This window comes from Lemur catta, chromosome 5 (assembly GCF_020740605.2).
Source record: "Lemur catta isolate mLemCat1 chromosome 5, mLemCat1.pri, whole genome shotgun sequence".
NCBI lineage: Eukaryota > Metazoa > Chordata > Mammalia > Primates > Lemuridae > Lemur > Lemur catta.
In genome coordinates, this window is record NC_059132.1 from 17,190,710 (window position 1) to 17,208,618 (window position 17,909).

General features: G+C 40.6%; 1 protein-coding gene across 4 annotated transcripts in view; it reads right to left on the reverse strand.

Annotated features, from left to right (window-relative positions):
* TENM2 (teneurin transmembrane protein 2) overlaps positions 1-17,909 on the reverse strand; it is a 1,161,672-nt gene that overhangs the window by 322,028 nt on the left and 821,735 nt on the right. For all 4 annotated transcript variants that reach the window (XM_045551217.1, XM_045551218.1, XM_045551220.1 and 1 more), the window contains one exon: positions 13,603-13,812. In XM_045551217.1, the coding sequence (XP_045407173.1) occupies positions 13,603-13,812 (210 nt within the window). The remainder of the gene's footprint in view (positions 1-13,602; positions 13,813-17,909) is intronic.

Consider the following 17,909-nt stretch of genomic DNA (forward strand, 5'->3'; position numbering starts at 1 on the left):
ATGGTAAAACAAAAGCTTTGATGGAAAGTGACAAAAGGGAGAGCTGGTATTGGCCCTGGGGGAATCAAAGGGAAGACTGGCGCTGGCATTTTAAAGCACCACAAAAAATAGTTTTTCTATACTTTACTGGTTTATTGCGATGTTAGAGTTTAAATATTAACTGTATTGCTTTTCTTTGCTTGCATGTGGCTTTCTTTGCCATTCATGTTGCACTATTCCCTCATCCAGAAATGCCTTCTTCATTCTGTCTGTCCTTCTGCAGAGTGAGGGAGTAGCCAGGGGGCCACAATCTGCCCCTTACTATTTCCTTAGACCATTCTTTGGAAATTGAAAATACCCCTGTACACTTTTCCTCCATCCTTTGACTTCATATACTATTTGTTCATTCACCTAATATTTATTGAGCATCTGCTGTATATGAGGCCCAGTGTCAGCTAAATGCATAGAATAAAATGCATTCTATTTTGGGAGATATGATTTGTGTCTTCAAAGAACTTAAATCTAGTGGTGAAAGCAATCAAAGAGCATGGTGGGATCAATAATAGAGGTGACACAGGAAGCCACATCTAGTAGCTCTATTCTGCTAAGTATTCAGCTGGATGCTGTTCTGAGTTGAATTGTGTCCCCCCCAGAAGGTATGAATTCCTAAGCCCTGGTACCGCTGAGTGTGACCTTACTTGGATTTTGTGACCTATTTGCAGATCTAATTCAAATGAATTTATCCTGGATGACGGTGAGCCCTAAATCCAATGACTGGTACCCTTATAAGGAGAGACAGATTGGGGACCCACAGATACACAAAGAAAAAAGATGACCATGTGAAGATAGAGGCAGGAATTGGAGTCACACTGCCACACCAGGCAATGCCAAGGATTGCCAGCAACCACCAGAACTAGGAGTGGCAAGGAAACATTCTTCCCTAGGGCATTTGCAGAGAGCATGGCTTGGCCAACACCTTGATTTTGGACGTCTAATCTCTGTAGCGGTGAGAGAATACATTTCTGTTGTTTTAACCCATCTAGTTTGTGGTACCTTGTTAAGGCAGCCCTAGGAAACCAATACAGATGCTAAGCCCATGAATTCCCTAGGTAGTTCCCGATTTATGGCTGCACCCCTATAAATGTAGCAATGGAGGCAACTATCTCAAAGGCACCATCAACTCAGGAGAGCAGCTACTAAAAGAATGAAGAGAGAACTATTCCCTTGGATCTACATCACTCTGTCCCTTCTAAGGAAGACAGTAGATTAGATAAACACATCTTTTCTCACCATGCCCTCTGGTACCTTTTCTGTTCTTTCTAAAAGTAATCAAGCTCTTACACACAATCACAGATGGTCTCAGATCTAAAAGCTTTATAATGACCTACTGTCACCAGGCCCAAGTCAAAAAGCCTTAGTGGGGACAGTCACCTTTTTGTTGCCCTGGTCTACCATGGTCCTTTTAAAGCTAGATCAATAAGGATGTCTTGAGCTTATCTCAACCTGAACCACGTGCTAGTGATGCAAAATGACTAAAGAAATGACCCTTGTCTTTAAGTGGTGACAATTTAATGTTGACACAAGTGACATATATGCATGAAACACCAAGAGAATATTACAAATCAGAAAGTAATGAGGTGCTAAATTGAATAAGGTAGTCTATAAGACTGTTCTGCAATATTGAAAAGAGAAAGCTCTGGTTGGGCTGAGTTGGTTGGGAAAGCTTTGGAGAAAAGACGAGACCTGTGCTTAGCTGGATACTGGATTAGCAGTGGGGAGGGACAGTGATCGTGGCATCTTCTGTGTTCTCATGCCATCCTAAGCTGGGCGGAATAAAGAGCTAAAGCCCCTACAACTCCACAGGGCTTGCTAATCAACAGAGGCAGATATAGGTAAATCTATGGATTTGAGGCAAATGCCCCAGTGCCTAGCTATTCGAGTTCACAGCACTTGATGTCATTTCAAACACAATGTCCCTGATCAATACATATTTGTGGAACAAAAATATATTTGAGAAGATTAAACTCCATTTGGGGGTTCTAACATCGTATTAAGTATTTTGCATGTCCAGTCTTGTAACTTTCTTTTAAAATGTTTTCATCAAAAGAAAAAAATGCACATAGTTTAAAGAATCAAATAGTTCTACAAGGTTTGGTTCAAAAATAGCAATCTTTTTTCATCACCACCAATTTCTTTCTCCTCAGCAGCAACCACATTTACCTTTTTTAGCTGATTATTTTGGTATTTATCTCCAGTTCTATAAATAGTATGCTTTGCTGCTATTTCTTGCGTTTTCAATTTTAAGCATTATCTAGTAACTTTTAGCTACGAAATTTATAGATCCAGGCTTTTCCCTCTATATGCCCAAGCTACATATGTCCCATTTTCATCCCCCAGCCTTCTGATATAACACTTAGATTATTGCTCAATGTTTATTATTGCCATGTAAATGCTATTCAGGGCTGAGCCCTGTTACTACTTTTCATTTCTTGAACATATTTTTCTCCTGGAATTGAGAAAATTTTTAAAGTTTACTTAAGTTTCTATTAATATATACTTATCACTCTGGAGCCTAATTTCTTTGGGTCAAGTTCTTGTTGTACTGCTTCGTAACTATGTATCTGTCCTCAGGCAAGTTACTTAACTGCTCCGAGCCACAGTTTTCCCATCCGTAAAAGAGGAATACTAGTAATCCCGACTCACAGCATGATGTGTCAATGTCCCTCAGACGAAACACCATCAGGAAAGAGCCCGCTGTGGCCAAGCAAAATTTATTAACCCATTGCAATGACGGAGAAGACACAATGGGAGTCATAGGGTGCTTCAGTAAAGGAGTGTTAAAAAGGGCTTGTGTTAAGTGATTTTTAGGGAAAGTGCAAGGAAACAGGTTCACTCTGTATTTGGTACTATCAGGGAGTGGGTATGATTCTATGATCTGTTGTCTCAATATATTTGCTCTATAAAAAGAGCTGACTAGAAAAGGCTAAAACTGTAAATAGTATAGAAACAGGACTCATTCATTTTAGCCTGAAGAGGGGGATGTTTTGTATTTTGTGGTTTGGACAGTGACATGTCTGTTTTTATTAACAGGTAAAATCATGATGCCATCTATTGGCATTTTCTCTCACTTCATCATAGTCAGGGAGTGGCCTCAGTGAGTGTAGGTATTTTGTAAGACTTTTTTATGTTCAATGAGAGAACACCATGACCTAACTGTGAGTGACAGTCTAGCTCCTAACAGCACCTAAGCCTAGATGTTAGTGTCAGGCCTGTTCCCAGCATCAAGGGTTGCCTTTCTCTTTCTCAGTGGTGAGGATTAAATGAATTATCATTTGTAAAAATCATAAAAACAATGGTTATCATAGAACAAGTCCTTAAAAGTGTTTTTGTATATTACAGCACAAGCAACAAAAGAAAAAAAGAGAAGTTGGACCACACTAAAATTAAAGACTTTTGCAAATCAAAAGAGACCATCAACAGAATGAAAAGGCAACCCAGTTCATGGGAGAAAACATTTGCAAATCATCTATCTGATAAGTGATCAATATCCAGAATATACAAAGAATTCCTACAATTGGAGAACTACAAAACAGTAATGAAAGAAATCAGAGATGACACAAACAAATGGAAAAACATCCATGCTCATGGATTGGAAGGATCAACATTGTTAAAACGTCCATACTGCCCAAAGTGATTTATAGATTCAGCATAATTCCCATCAAAATTCCAACATCATTTCTCATAGATCTGGAAAGAATAATCTAAAAACATTATATGGAACCAAAAAAAGACCCTAAATAGTCAAAGCAATCCCAGGCAAAAAAGAAAAAATCTGGAGGCATCACATTACCTGACTTCAAATTACACTACAAGGCCATAGTAACCAAAATAGCATGGTACTGGTATAAATGAAGACACACAGATCAATGGAATAGAATAGAGAACCCAGAAATAAAACCATATATCTAAGACCATCTGATCTTTGACAAAGCAGGTAACAATACACACTGGGGAAAGGAAGCCCTATTCAATAAATGGTGCTGGGATAACTGGATAACTACATGCAGAAGAATGAAACTAAATCCGTCTCTCTCAATATACACAAAAAATTAAGTCAACGTAGATGAAAGAATTAAATGTAAGACCTAAAATCCTAAAAATTCTAGGAGAAAATGTAGAAAAAACTCTTGTAGACATTGGCTTAGGTGAAGAATTTTATGAGTAAGACCCTAAAACCAAATACAGTAACAACAAAAATAAATAAATGGGTCTTAATTAAACTAAAAAGTTTCTGCAAAACAAAATAATCAACAGAGTAAATAGACAACCTACAGAATGGGAGAAAATATTCACAAACTGTATATCCGACAAAGGGCTAATATTCAGAATCTACAAAGAACCCAAACAATTCCGGAGGAAAAAACAAAATAATGCCATGAAAAACTGGGCAAAAGACATGAACAGACTCTTTCCAAAAGAATATAGACTAATGGCCAACAAACATAAGAAAAAATGCTAAACTTCACTAGTAATCAGAGAAATGCAAATTAAAACAATAATGAGATACCCCCTTACCCCTGTCAGAATCACCATTATTAAAAAGTCAAAAAATAATAGATGTTGGTGTGGTTGTGGTGAAAAGGGAATGCTTATACACTATTGGTAGAATGTAAACTTGCATAACTACTACAGAAAGCAATATAAAGATTCCTCAAAGAACTAAAAGTAGACCTACCATTTGTACCAGCAGTTCTACTACTGAGTATATACCCAAAGGAAAAGAAGTCATTATAACCAGAATGTTTATCACAGCACAATTCACAATAGCAAAGATATGAAATCAACCTAAGTGCCTAATCAACTGATGAGTGGATAAACAAAATGCAGTATCTATCTATCTATCACGGAGTACTACTCAGCCATAAAAACGAATGAAATAATGTCTTTTGCAGCAACTTGGATGGAACTGGAGACCATTATCCTAATGAAGTATCTCAGAAATGGAAAAACAGACACCACATGTTCTCACTTATAAGTGGGAGCTAAAAAAAAGATATATATGGTCATAAAAAGCAGTAATGGGCATTGGAAACTAAGAAAGGGGGATGGTGGGGGAGTGAGGGATAAAAATCCACCTACCAAGTTCAATGTACACTATTCTGTTGATGGATACATTGACAGCCCTGACTTCAGCATGATACAATTTATCCATATAACAAAAACCACTTTTACCCCCTAAATTTATCAAAAAAAGTCCTACAACTCAACAACAATAAAAAATAAATGATCCAATTGAACAATCCAGTTAAAAATTGGGCAAAGAACTTGAATAGACATTTCTCCAAAGAAGATATACAAATGGCCAGCAAGCACACGAAAAGATGCTCAACATCACTAATCATCAGAGAAATGCAAATTAAAACCACAATACAATATCACTTCACACTGATTAGGATGGATGTTATCAAAAAACCAGAAAATAACAAGTGTTGGGGAGGTTATAGAGAAATTGGAACGCTTGTGCACTGCTGGTGGGAATGCAAAGTGGTGCAGCCACTGTAGAAAATGGTATAGTGATTCCTCAAAAAATTAAGCATAGAATTACTATATGATTCAGCAGTTCCACTTCTGGATATATATTCAAAAGAAGTCAAAGCAGGTGCTAGAACAGAGATTTGTACACCAATGTTCATAGCAGCATTATTTACAATAGCTAAAAGGTAGAAACAACACAAGTGTCTAACGATCTGGTACACATAATACGAAATATTATCCATCCTTAAAAGGAAAGAAATTTTGACACATACTACAACATGGATGAAACTTGAGGACATCATACTGAATGAAATAATCCCATCACAAAAGGACAAATATTGTATGATTCCACTTATGCGAAGCACCGAGAGTAATCAAATTCATAGAGACAGAAATAAAATAGTGGTTTCTAGGGGCTGAGAGGAAAGGAGTTAGTGTTTAATGGGTATAGAGTTTCTGTAGGGGAAGATGAAAATGTTCTGCAGATGGATGGTGGTGATGGTTGCACAACGTGAATGTACTTAATGCCATAGAATGTACCCTTAAAAATATTAGTAATAAAAATAAAAATGGTAAATTTCATGTTATGTATATTTTACAAAATAAAAAATTGTTAAATTAAAAAGTAAGTGATATCAAACCCAATCTTTGGTCCAATTGTGTAAAGCCTGTTTCTAAGACATTTAGGTGCATCAGAATGTCATTTAATATTCGTAACAACTTCAGGATTTGTAGATATTTATTACTGTTTTACAGATAAAAGTATTGAGACAGACAGATTAAGTAAGTTGTTCAAGATCACAGTGTTACAAAGTGTCACTGTGATTTGAATCTAAGTAGTGTGGACTTCAGAGTCTACACTCTTAAGAATGTGTTCTTCATTTTTATTTTTGGGATGGGTCTAAGAGATTTATCCAGGGCTGGGGCTGTAATTTTTGTTGAAACTGCCCATTGGTAAAATAAATATATCCTTTGATTCAGCAGAGAATTGAGATATCTCTAACTACGACTGGAAACACTTTTAAAAATGACTATTGAATATTATACAAGAAGCTAGTTAGAATTAAATGTAGTCTTTAAGGGAATTTGGGAGAGGCTGCAGTCCTGCGTAATAATTAGGGCAGGAGACTGTTAAGATATTGCATGTAGCTCCCAGTCTCTGGACTTGCCTAGGATATCTTTTTGTGTGTACCAAGAAGCCAGGGACAGAGATGGAGAGGTGCAATGTACACAATGCCTATCGACTCTGGGGTTTTTGTCAATATCAAGATTATTTGCCGAAGAGGAGCAGTTCTCTGCCGTCTGTCACTTCCATGCTTCAGCATCTCCGAAGGAATTACCTGTCCATCTTGATTGTGTGCTCATTTGTACCACGGTGCAGAAGAGCAAGCCCCACCCTAGCTGGGCTGGAAACTGCTGGACCTACAGAATACGTATGTACGTGTGGGTGCGTGGATGTGCTGCAGGAAGACACGAAGGAAAAGAAGGAAAGGTCTCATCTCTGTTTGCTACACTGCTGGGCATGTTAACAGTGTTGAGGGAGTCCTGAGGACTATTTGTTCCTAGTTCTCAAGGCGGGAGACCTTAAAAGGCCAAAGCTGAAGTGAGTGTCTTTGGGAACCCAGGTTCATGTTGGCGGAGCTGTGCTCTCTCCCTGTCATGGGAATGACATCAACATTTTCAACCAAGTGTCACAGTACCCCAAACCACTCTCCTCACCTTCTGCAGGTAAGCTGCAAGGATCTGCCTAGCATGACTGTGTAGGTCTTAGTTTTGTCAACATCCCAGATGGTGGGGTGGAACCCACACTACCCAGGGGAGAGGCCGGGGAGCCCCTAACATGGGGACAGCCGGATCCCATTGGATTCAAGGACTTACAAACACAGAACATTTGAGCAAGAAGGAAGCTTAGAGAAAGCCAAAGCTTGATCTTGACAGGTAGGGAAACCGAGGCCCAGGGTGTTTGAATGACTTGCCAAAAATCATGCTGTGAAGCAGGGAAAACCCAAGTTTTCCAATTTCCGCTTCAGAACTGTCCCCTTACATTAATGCTTCCCAAACTTGCCAGATGACAAGAATCACCTGAAAGGAACAGGAAAAACAGAGTTCCTTAGCCCCTCCGGAACTTATCGACTCAGAATCTCCATGGGAAGAGTCCAGGGAGCTGTGTGCTTGCCAAGCAGTGGGTATTTGATGACGCTGCATTTAGTTTTTCTCAAACTTTAAAAGAAATTGTAACCCGTGCTCTTTCATACAAGGCTTTGCTGTAATACAATACACTGTTGTTTATCTCAATAAGCTACACAAATATTTTGAGGTTAACATTTAACAGAGTGGTGAGGAGAAAAGTCTCTGTCATGAGGAAGGTTGGGTTTGACTCCTAGGTCCTTCACTTCCCAACTTTGTGACTTTGGTAAGTGACTTAACCTCTTTGTGCCACAGTTTTCTCATCTATAAAATGGGTATGATGATAATCCTTACTGCACTGAGATGTGGTGGGGATTAAATAAAAGTAAATGAAGAAAGGTATATTAAGTGCTTAGCACAATAGCTAGCGCTGAGGGAGGAAAAATGCCATGAGCTGAGAGGCAGGTCCCCAGTGGCTCTGCATTTGGAGCATGAGTGAGGGCTGTTCCTGTGCCCTGCAGACTGAAGACGGCAGCCTGGACTCACCCTGCACTGCTCGATGCGCTAAGAACCCCGAGGGAGGAGACATAGCTGGGACCAAACCTGCTTGGGTGCCAGGAAGTTGCTGCAGGTGTCTCTGAACATCGGACCCAGAAATCCAAGGGACTTAGGGAAGACTTTGGAACCAGGAGGCTTATGCACAAAACAAATCTGACTTGGAAAAGTGAATGATACTTGCACTTGATTTCCTGACCCCCAAATCAGGGGTGGAAAATAAAGGTGGTTACTCTAGACATCAATTCATTTATTATTTAATAAATACTTATTGAGCATCTACTGTGACTCTGCCACCAGGGACACGACAGCGGAGGTCCCTGCAGAAGGGGGGAAAGCTGAGAGGAGAAAGCAAAGCCTATAAAGAGAACAATCAGAAGTGAAAACGCAGAACATTAGGAGAAGTGGGATAAACAACCACATAACGGTACAAAGACTTTTGAAAAAAAGAGATAGTATTATCAGCACAGTACAATCATCACGTGCATAATAATTGCTGTGAGCTATTCAGGGGATCCTAAATTAAATTAAATTACAATGGGCGTAATCTGCTTAGGAAGGCAAGAAAATTTATAACATATCAGACAAAAATTTCTTTATAAAACCTAAGATATATAAGGGGAAGAAATTTCATTCTTGCGTGTCTACTTCTGTGGGCTGCCTTCTTCTTCACCCTAAATCTAGCCCCACGGAGAGTAGTAGGGGCCTGGGGAGGGAGAGGTGCCTTAGTTTTCATGAGAGGATATCGATTCGAACCTCTTTATGGCTGTCAAGACAAATCTGTGACACAGAACACCTGATTTTCAGGTTCCGGATAGTGAGTATAACCTCGAAGTCTGCTAATTCCCACTGAATCCAGTTATGAGCAATAATATTTAAGGTCTATCGCCTGCAGGACATGAAGTTTACATGGTCCTTTCACAGAACTAAGGTTTATCTATGGATCAAGTCCAGTTTTACCCTTGGACTGTGCAATGTTTAGATCTTGGTAGGACTGTTTTTAAACTGAAAGTGCTCTCTATTGCTTACTCGGAGGGAGGTTACAAGAAATTTTCACAGGAAATTAGCATATGTGTTATATGATGTCACTGAGAATTCAGTCATCTGGATACACACATGACCTCCTTCATGAGAAATTTCTTTCTGGCCTCATTTGGAGGTTTCACAGAATTTTCCTGAAGCATTGACTTATTTTTCTCTCATGGGTGTATGCATCTTGTTCTTTCTGTGTTTCCCTTTTTGCTTTGATTGCTAGGAGGCTCCGAATCAAGTTTTCTGTCTATCTTAAATAAAGGAACAGGATTTTACATATCTGAGCATATAGGCATGTTTTCCACCTAGATTTTTTTTCTTTACCCTTATTGTATCACCTAATTATAGTTTTAGAGTATTTTATTTATTCATTTTACTTTTGTCAAGTTTTTATTTTAATTTGTTATTTCAGCATATTATAGGGGTACAAATGTTTAGGTTACATATATTGCTTTTGCTCCACCTGAGTCAGAGCTTCAAGTGTATCCAACCCCCAGACAGAATTTTGTTTTTAAAACAATGGTTATAAGTTGTCACAAATTATGGAGGAGGTGCAAGAAAAAAAAAAATGAATGAATGAATGAATAAAGCTTTTGCTTTATAATGTCAGATAAATAAGACACCATTTACTTAACATTAAATTATTAAGCTAGCCAGGCAACTGAATTCTTGGACCACCTTAGGGCAACTCTGCAGCTTGCTGATTTTGATATACTATTTCCAATTAGAATTAGTGAAGGCATTGCTTTTCAAAAAAGGGTTAGGGCACCTCCAATGTGCTCAGTTACAAATGGAGACTCTCTGTTCGGGACAACTTCTTTGCCACATAGACCTCCTGAAAGAGTCCCGGCAGAGGACTATTTCTTATATAGAGTTTGGTGTTACGAATGAATGTTCCACACCCCTTTTATTTAGACTTTAAAGAAAACTAAATATCAACCTTTTCTAGGGAGAAGGTAATCCACTGCTTTTAGATAATACTATGGCTGCCCCTATATTTTCTGCGTCATATGTTGATAGCAAACTGCAAACTCTACTCTGATTTGGAAGGGAGTCTCATTCTTCCGTCTGTGGGAGCCTCCATTATGTGGCCTCTGGGATCCAGAGGAGTTATTTCATAGGATTTGAAATTATGCTTCTGTGTACAAGAAACATCTCTGGAGCTAACCTGTTCTGGCGGCAGGTCAGAACACAGCATAAGCCAGGAGCTGGAGCTCAGCTATCTGAAAGAAGATGCTTCAGGGGGAGAGAAACGGCTCTCGTAAGCATCTCACTAACTGTACCTGGCTATCTGCTCGATTGGCATAGATGAAGGGTTAGAGCAATTTGGCTTCAAAGGTGGCGAGATTTTAGTACTGTCCACTAAAGAATACACTATAGTCATAGAAAATAATGACAGTCAAGCCATAAAGGTGAAGCTTTGTTGTTGCTTTCAGGAGGTTTTCATGTTGGGCAAAAACATTTTAGTTCCTATAGTTTACGTCCAGTTTGTCTCTTTAGAAAAGGGGCTCCTTGGGCAGGAATCGTGTGCTGTGGCTCTCCTAATGACGGGCTTCACCAACATCAAATAACAACGGCAACAATAACAGGAGAGGAAGAAATAATTTTTTTACTGTCGTGTATGGGCTGAACCTGTTAGGAGGTGTTTTATTTCACCTAAGAAAGAGACAAAGACCAATTTGGTACCTGATCCTCAGAACACAAGGTTATTGCCAAGAGACTAACGTAAAAAATTCTGTGTAATTAACCAGCTAAACACAACACACCCAAACACATGGGCGCTTTGTTCATGCTGTGACACCTCCTGAAAAATTCAGCCCCTTTCATCAAACTCAATTCAGAGCGCTCAGGCACAGCTCTGCACTTTGCATCTTCTGTGTCAAACTCTATTTTCAATCCTTTATGTCAAATTTAAATTCATGGCAACTGCATTCAGATCTTGATAGAATCCTCAATTTGCCCTGGACCCCAAATCCATTCCACAAGAAACACACACACACACACACACACACAGACACGCAGATATGCAGAGACGTGAGCACACACATACTCGTACTTAATTTGCTCTCATTTTAGCTAAACCAGAGTCAAGAATTTTGAATGATCGCCTGTTGGCTGGAGCTTTAACAAATTCTTAGATAAATACCCCCTGAAAACAAGGGTATTGCAAAACTGGGTCTTTACCCCTCAGTTGGAAAAAAAAAATCATATCAATACCGCTCTTGTTTGGGATGAAAATGGACCCTTAAATTTTCTGTGGTATTTTCTCCTCTTACTGAAGCTTAAATCGCTATCAGTCTTAAGCGAGCTGAACAAATTGGTGTGAGTGACGAAAAATGGATGTTTGACTCTGAACACACAGATCTGTTGTGTCCACCCAAATGAGGTCTTGATTAGGCATAACACTAACAAAAATACCCTATCAACAAGTTACAATCTGACGCACTGCCCGAAAGAAAAGAAATCACGCACTGCATTATCGCTAAGAAAACATTCTAGATGGCCCTAAGGTATGAACTGACCTCTCTTATGGAAATCATCTTTGCTTGGGTATCCATATATGCATAAAAGGATATAGTTTTTAAAAGCTCATTTTCTCTCTAATAATTGTCTGTTTTTAAAAAGCTATCAGCAGGTGCACCTCATTTCAAAAGCCTCTTGTCCTTCATAACACAATATTCATCACGATTACATAGTATGAAATAAAAAGCAGCAAAACATAAGTGAAGGTAGTTCAATTAAATGCAACACAATCTCAGCAGCAAAAAAATGGCTCTGTAGCTAAAATCAGGTTCTGATGAAAGAAAAAAGGGAATATATTTCCACATATTTTTAATTATATAGAATTTCCTCAAACATGATTTTTCATAATATATTCCATTAAGTTAACATCATATTTGAAGAAAGAGCATTTTCCGATTTCATTTTAAGCCTGATTTTGAGCAATTACAGTGTCATTGTTCCGCGGTAGAAAGGTTGAATTCATTTACTGTGTGGTTATGCTAGTTATGATTGATGTCTCTTCTCCAAATGATAAACCAATCACCCCAATGATGTAATGTCATTTTAAGAGTGCCATAATCACATTTCTCTCAAACTAGAAGCTCTGATGAGTTCTAATAAAGATTTATGGTAGATTAAAGGCCTTCATAATATCAACAATGGATTGCTCATTTGATGAGAGATTTGATTAGGTAATTTTTTTTGAAAAAGAATATGAGTTTACTAAATATATCAGGCTTGGCTTTGAAGAAGGGCATGGGCCACCATAAGTAGCAGTCCATCATTCCATCTCCAGAATGAGTCATCTTAAATGCATTTGGGAGGTCCTCTCTAATTGGAGAGGTTGAGGCCAGCAGTGGGTGGCATATACTCATGGATGGAGCCAAAACACAACCTCATCAAGGAACACTCTTGGCATGGAAAGCTTTGTACTGCTTTTGATGGGATATGCAAATAAGCATCATGAGTGGCCAATTCAGAAGAGAACTCCAAAGCCTTTGGGTGAGGAGCAATTAATTTCTGCAAATGTTTCTCCTTCGGCCATGGATACTTAAGCCCTAGATATTGCCCACTCCTACATTCACATATTCATGTGACCATATCACCAACAGGAGACATCAAACTAAGGCACGATTATTGCTGGGCCCAGAGCAATCCCCCCTAAGATATAGAGATTGGGAGTTGAGACAGCGGTCACAAAATCCTCAAAAGTGGAACAGAACCTTGTGTCCAGTCCCTCTGTTCCGTGAATGTGAAAACTAAAATGAAAACCATGGATTTAGAGGCAGTATTTACCATAGTACCACATGGTCAGCTTGTTAAATTCAAGCAAAGCCACACAAGTGGAGGGTTACAGGAGAGGTCTCCCCCAAACATCTCAGACTTGGCAAGACATTTGGTATTCATATTACGGGAACACATTTTAATCGAAAAATCATCTAAACAAGCAAGGAAGAAGTCAGAAGCCAACTTTTGAAAAACAACAGATCTGACACACACAAATCAGGTGTGTGAGGGTGTCCGGGGTCACCCACCTATGACCAGAACCACAGTAATACAAAATTCAACATTCCAGTGTCTCTCTGCACTTTGCCTTTGAGACCAGCGTGCTCACACACGTAGCAGTGGGCAAGTTCCTTCCACCGAAGGAGGCCCAAACCCTGTTAAGATAAGCAAAACCTCTTCAGTAACTGTGACCTCCAGCAAATGTACCTTGGAACTGCCAAGTCACAAAACGACAAATGTGTTTCACCGTGACGCTCCCCACACCACCTTCGCCCCAGCCCTTGGTTCCGAGTTGTCGTTTCGCCGGAGAATCGAGAATGGCACTCACGAAACAGCACACATTGAGACACCACAGAGTTTCCTTACCACTGCTGGAGGCTTGCTGGGGCCCTGAGCATGCTCTGAGCAGGTATGAATTGGGGGAGAATTCCTCATCGGGGTTGGTGTCCATGATTTGATGGGAGGTGTTGCTGTCTAGCAATGGCATCTGGCAGCTAACTGGTGGAGGATTATGTGAGCTAGGCAGCTGAGCAGATGGGAGGAGGCTAGACGAGGATGTAGGTGGAATGGGACGACCTGGGAAAGAGGACAGAGGGGTCAAAGGTCAGCAATGAGTGTCATGAGAGCATCCCAAGAAAGTTACATTGAAACCGGCTCACAATACAAATATTTAAAAAAAAAAAAAAATGAAATGCTTCGGAGGTGTGTTTCTTTTTTCTTCTTTTGAGTGGTTTGATGTTTCTCCAAAAGTCCAAATTCATACTATAAGTAGTTGCATATTTTAGAAAAAGGGCCTGAGCCGTCTACACAGCCGAAATGGAATTCGCCTGGAAACCATCCAGTTCTCTCAGTTTCCTCTGCAACAGTCCTAGTCTAAGTCCCCACCACCTCTCCCTGAACTAGCTCCGTGCTTGTCCCCTGCTTCCACTCTTGTCACAGTCCCTGTCTACTCCACATTGTCCCCATCCTTCCTCCAGAGCAGCCAGAAGGAAAATTTAAAGACAGGAATCAGGTTGTGTCACTTGCCCGCCCAGCAGCCCCCAGTGGCTTCCCATGATGTGTAGAAAGACCTCCAAGCTCCTTGCCATGACGTACCTGTCTTGCCTACTCTGGCTCACAGCTGCCTCTCTTGCCTCACCTCGCCTAGCGGTTATTCCAAGACTCCACGTGGCCCCTCACTCTCCAGCCAGCAAGGCCTTCTTTATCTCCGGGCTGAAACACGCCAAGCCATTGCACCTTCAGAGTCCTGATATTTCCTGTCCCCGCTATGTGGGATATCACCCCCTGTCCCCACCACCTTGCCTGTATTTACACGCCTGCTTCTTCTCTTCAGTCAACCTTCCATGTTTGCCTTCTTGAAGGCTGCCCAACTACCACTCTAGCCTATTAGCCTGTTTCAGTTTCTTAACGGCTCTCGTTACCAGCTGCAGGCAGGCATCTTTTCTATTCCATTCACCCTGACATCCCCAATGTCTTCCTAAAGAATAGCACCTGCTGAATGAATGAACATATAAATAAGGCAGACTAAAAACAAATTAATTAGTTTGGGGTAGAAGAGGAAGAGAAGTGGAAAGGGTGACATATTTGCATCCTAAAGAGTTGGCCATTAATACCCTCACACTCTCCATCACGTGGTTTTTTTTTCGGGACACCATGGGAGAATTTCTGCAAAGAGAAGCACAGCCACTCCAGCCATGAGGAGCAGCCGCCAGTCTGGCAGATGTTGGGCCGTGGCTTGGAGCTGCCCTTGGGTCAGGAAGTTCTTCTCCAACCCAGAGGCTGCAGCAACCTCTTTTTCTCATGGCAGGGAGCTTCTGGCAGCCAAACTGTGAGGTGAGGATAATCACCCCTTGTGCTCTCACCTGCTGCATGTTTACGTCTTGGGGCCTTTGCAATGCCGGCCTGCTGGTTTGTTCATCGAGGAAGCGCAGGAAAATGAGCCCACAGGGTATGCCCTGAACTGGGGGTGTGGAGGGAAGAGGGGGATATTGGGAAAACAAACTTGAGAATCAGGTTAGCATTTCAACTCAGGTAAGAAGTGCCTGAGTCTAAAGAAATGTGTTTTCCTGCTTTTAGATGTACTACATGGATACAGGCATTTTCAGATATCTCGAATGGATGTCAATATTTGTTGTCATGTTTATATTTGAGTTTCCCGATTTATTATTCAGTGCATTAAATGCTATTTATGGGCTCGTTTGGTTCACTAAAAGGTATGTGCACTTTGCTAGACACTGAGGATACAAAAATAAATGACACACTATCCCTGCCTTCAGAGAGATCACAGCCCAGTCGGGAGTCAGACAGGTAAATACGCCATTTCTGTACAGCGTGACAAAGAGCCAGATAGTGACATGTGATGACATGATTTTGTGGGGAAGAGAAAAGGGACCCTGGTCTAGCCTGGCCTATTGCCCCGTGAGGATGGGAGTGGCAGAAAGAGACAGGAGACAAGATGCTGTTGAAGCTTAAATGCTAGGGGGTCCTGTCCAGTAACACAGTAACAATGAAGCCAAGTCATCTCTAAGATTGATCAAGGGGTAAATGGAGTTTGATTTGAAAAATTAAATTCATTTGCAGCTGCTTGGGAGTCACATAAGGCATGACAGTCTTGCCAGATGCTCGGGCACAGGTAGACTGAACACATCAGAGTTTCAGCACAATCAGTGCTAACATTTAATCAATACCGTCTCCCACAGCTCTCCTAATAATGATTGTTATTATGTATATTTTAAGTGCTGGTGTTTATTATACCATAACTATTTGCCACTTACTGTGCTAGTCCCATTACATGTGTTAGCTCATTTAATCCTCAAAACAACCCTGTGAGGGTAGAATTATTATATGTTCTCATAAAATGAGATAATACATTCCCATTTCATAGATGAAGAAACTGAGACACCGAGAGGTTAAGCTACGTAGCTACTTGAGGCCAGGGGCTGGGAGCCAGACTTGGGTTTGTCTATTCCAAAATTCACCCTCTAGCCACTCTACATGGTGCTTGCCCAAACAGCATGGTGACAAAAAGGGAAGAAGTGACATAAAAGTAGGGGGATGGTTTATGGGAGAGCATGTTTTCGGGTTCCCATCTCCCAATCCCAAGGAACTCTTCAGATTTCAAATAGGAAACATGTCTTTGAATAACCGTTTACAGCAGCTATCATCTGACAGAGTTCAAAGTTTTGCTTGTAATTTTGTTATGAAGTTCAAAGTGGTTCCTTCATAGCCATTTTACCCTCTGCCTTCTTCAAGGCTCCTGAACACAGAGGAATCCTGACCAAGGCACTGTGAAGTCGGTGCTGACGTCCATTTAGCAGCAAGGCTCGGGTAGGAGCAGATTTTAACTCACGATCAATAGGCTTTAAAGTTTGTGTTATTGAGGCATATCTGAAACTGCATGTTGGAGAACAAGGATGGCTGGAAGCCAATTTTTAAATTCCTTTGAGTGACTGAGGTGGAACTGAAGTTCAAGTGCAATTTTCTAGGAGCCTGATATGATAGTTGCTGTGAAATCATTCTTTACATGAACTTTTTGAAATTTTGTTCAGCATGAATTCATTTCATATAGTACAGACAGAACTGCTTTTTAATTTATACAAATACAGACAATGGAAGAGCAGTCATAACACAATGAAAGCACTGGGGTTACTTCAGTGCACTGAGAATACACATCACAGAACTGCTGGATTCCTGTTATTTCCCTGCTCCTAAGAAGTCCCATGCTTTGGTAGCTCCTTCGACTCTGCTTGCTGGGACCCCCCGTTACTTGGGAAATTTCAGAGTTCCTAGATCTGCCCCCAGTCAAGTGGTATGCTGTTCTCTATTTGCTTTGTCATTTGCTAATTTTGTTCACTTATGCTACACTTTTCCCCCTGACTATTCCTACAGACAGAGACCATCTGTACAGACACAAGCAGGTTCCAAAGTACAGGGGAGAAAGCTGGAACTTATACAGGCTCACTTGATAGACCGCAATTTCTTGCAGAAATACATAGCGTGGAATGGGCATGTGACCAGGTGACAGGCACTTACCTGGTTCCCACTTTATATGCTACAGAAGCCCCCTGACCCTAAAACCATGCTGGAAGTTCCATTTTTTATGGTTATAGAGTCTCCAGCAAATATACAGAAAAGCAAGTTTGAGTGATCTCTTAAAAAGCAAAAAGAAACATGCAAAGGCAGTGATTTGTCATTCATTAAACTCATAGGGTCCTGTGTGTATGTGGTTGTGTATGTGTGTGTTTTCCAAGGCTCCCATGTGAATCAAAGTCTAACTAAACTTATCTGTGTGATTGGATTCCCCATGACCTCAAACATGGCAGCTAATTCAAATTTCGCTAATTTATATGTTGACAAATGAGTAAGATTCAATGGCAGTTTTAACTCATGAAAGTTTTCTGATTAAAAGACTCGTAGTCAGGCAAAGCAGTTTCATGCTAACTCTGACAGACTGGTACTGGCTCTTTGGAATGCCGTGTTGAGAAGAATTTCATGGAAGCCCCGGATTCAGTGGGAAACAGTGACATCATCAATTAGAAATGTCCTGGACATGGAAGTGGGTGGGGAGGTGGCAGACACATAGTGCTTATTTGACACACATGCTGCAGGTCCTCACTCATCACTGTTCTAGCCTCACCTGAAAACTTTGTCCTACACCATCTGTGGCTGAAGCC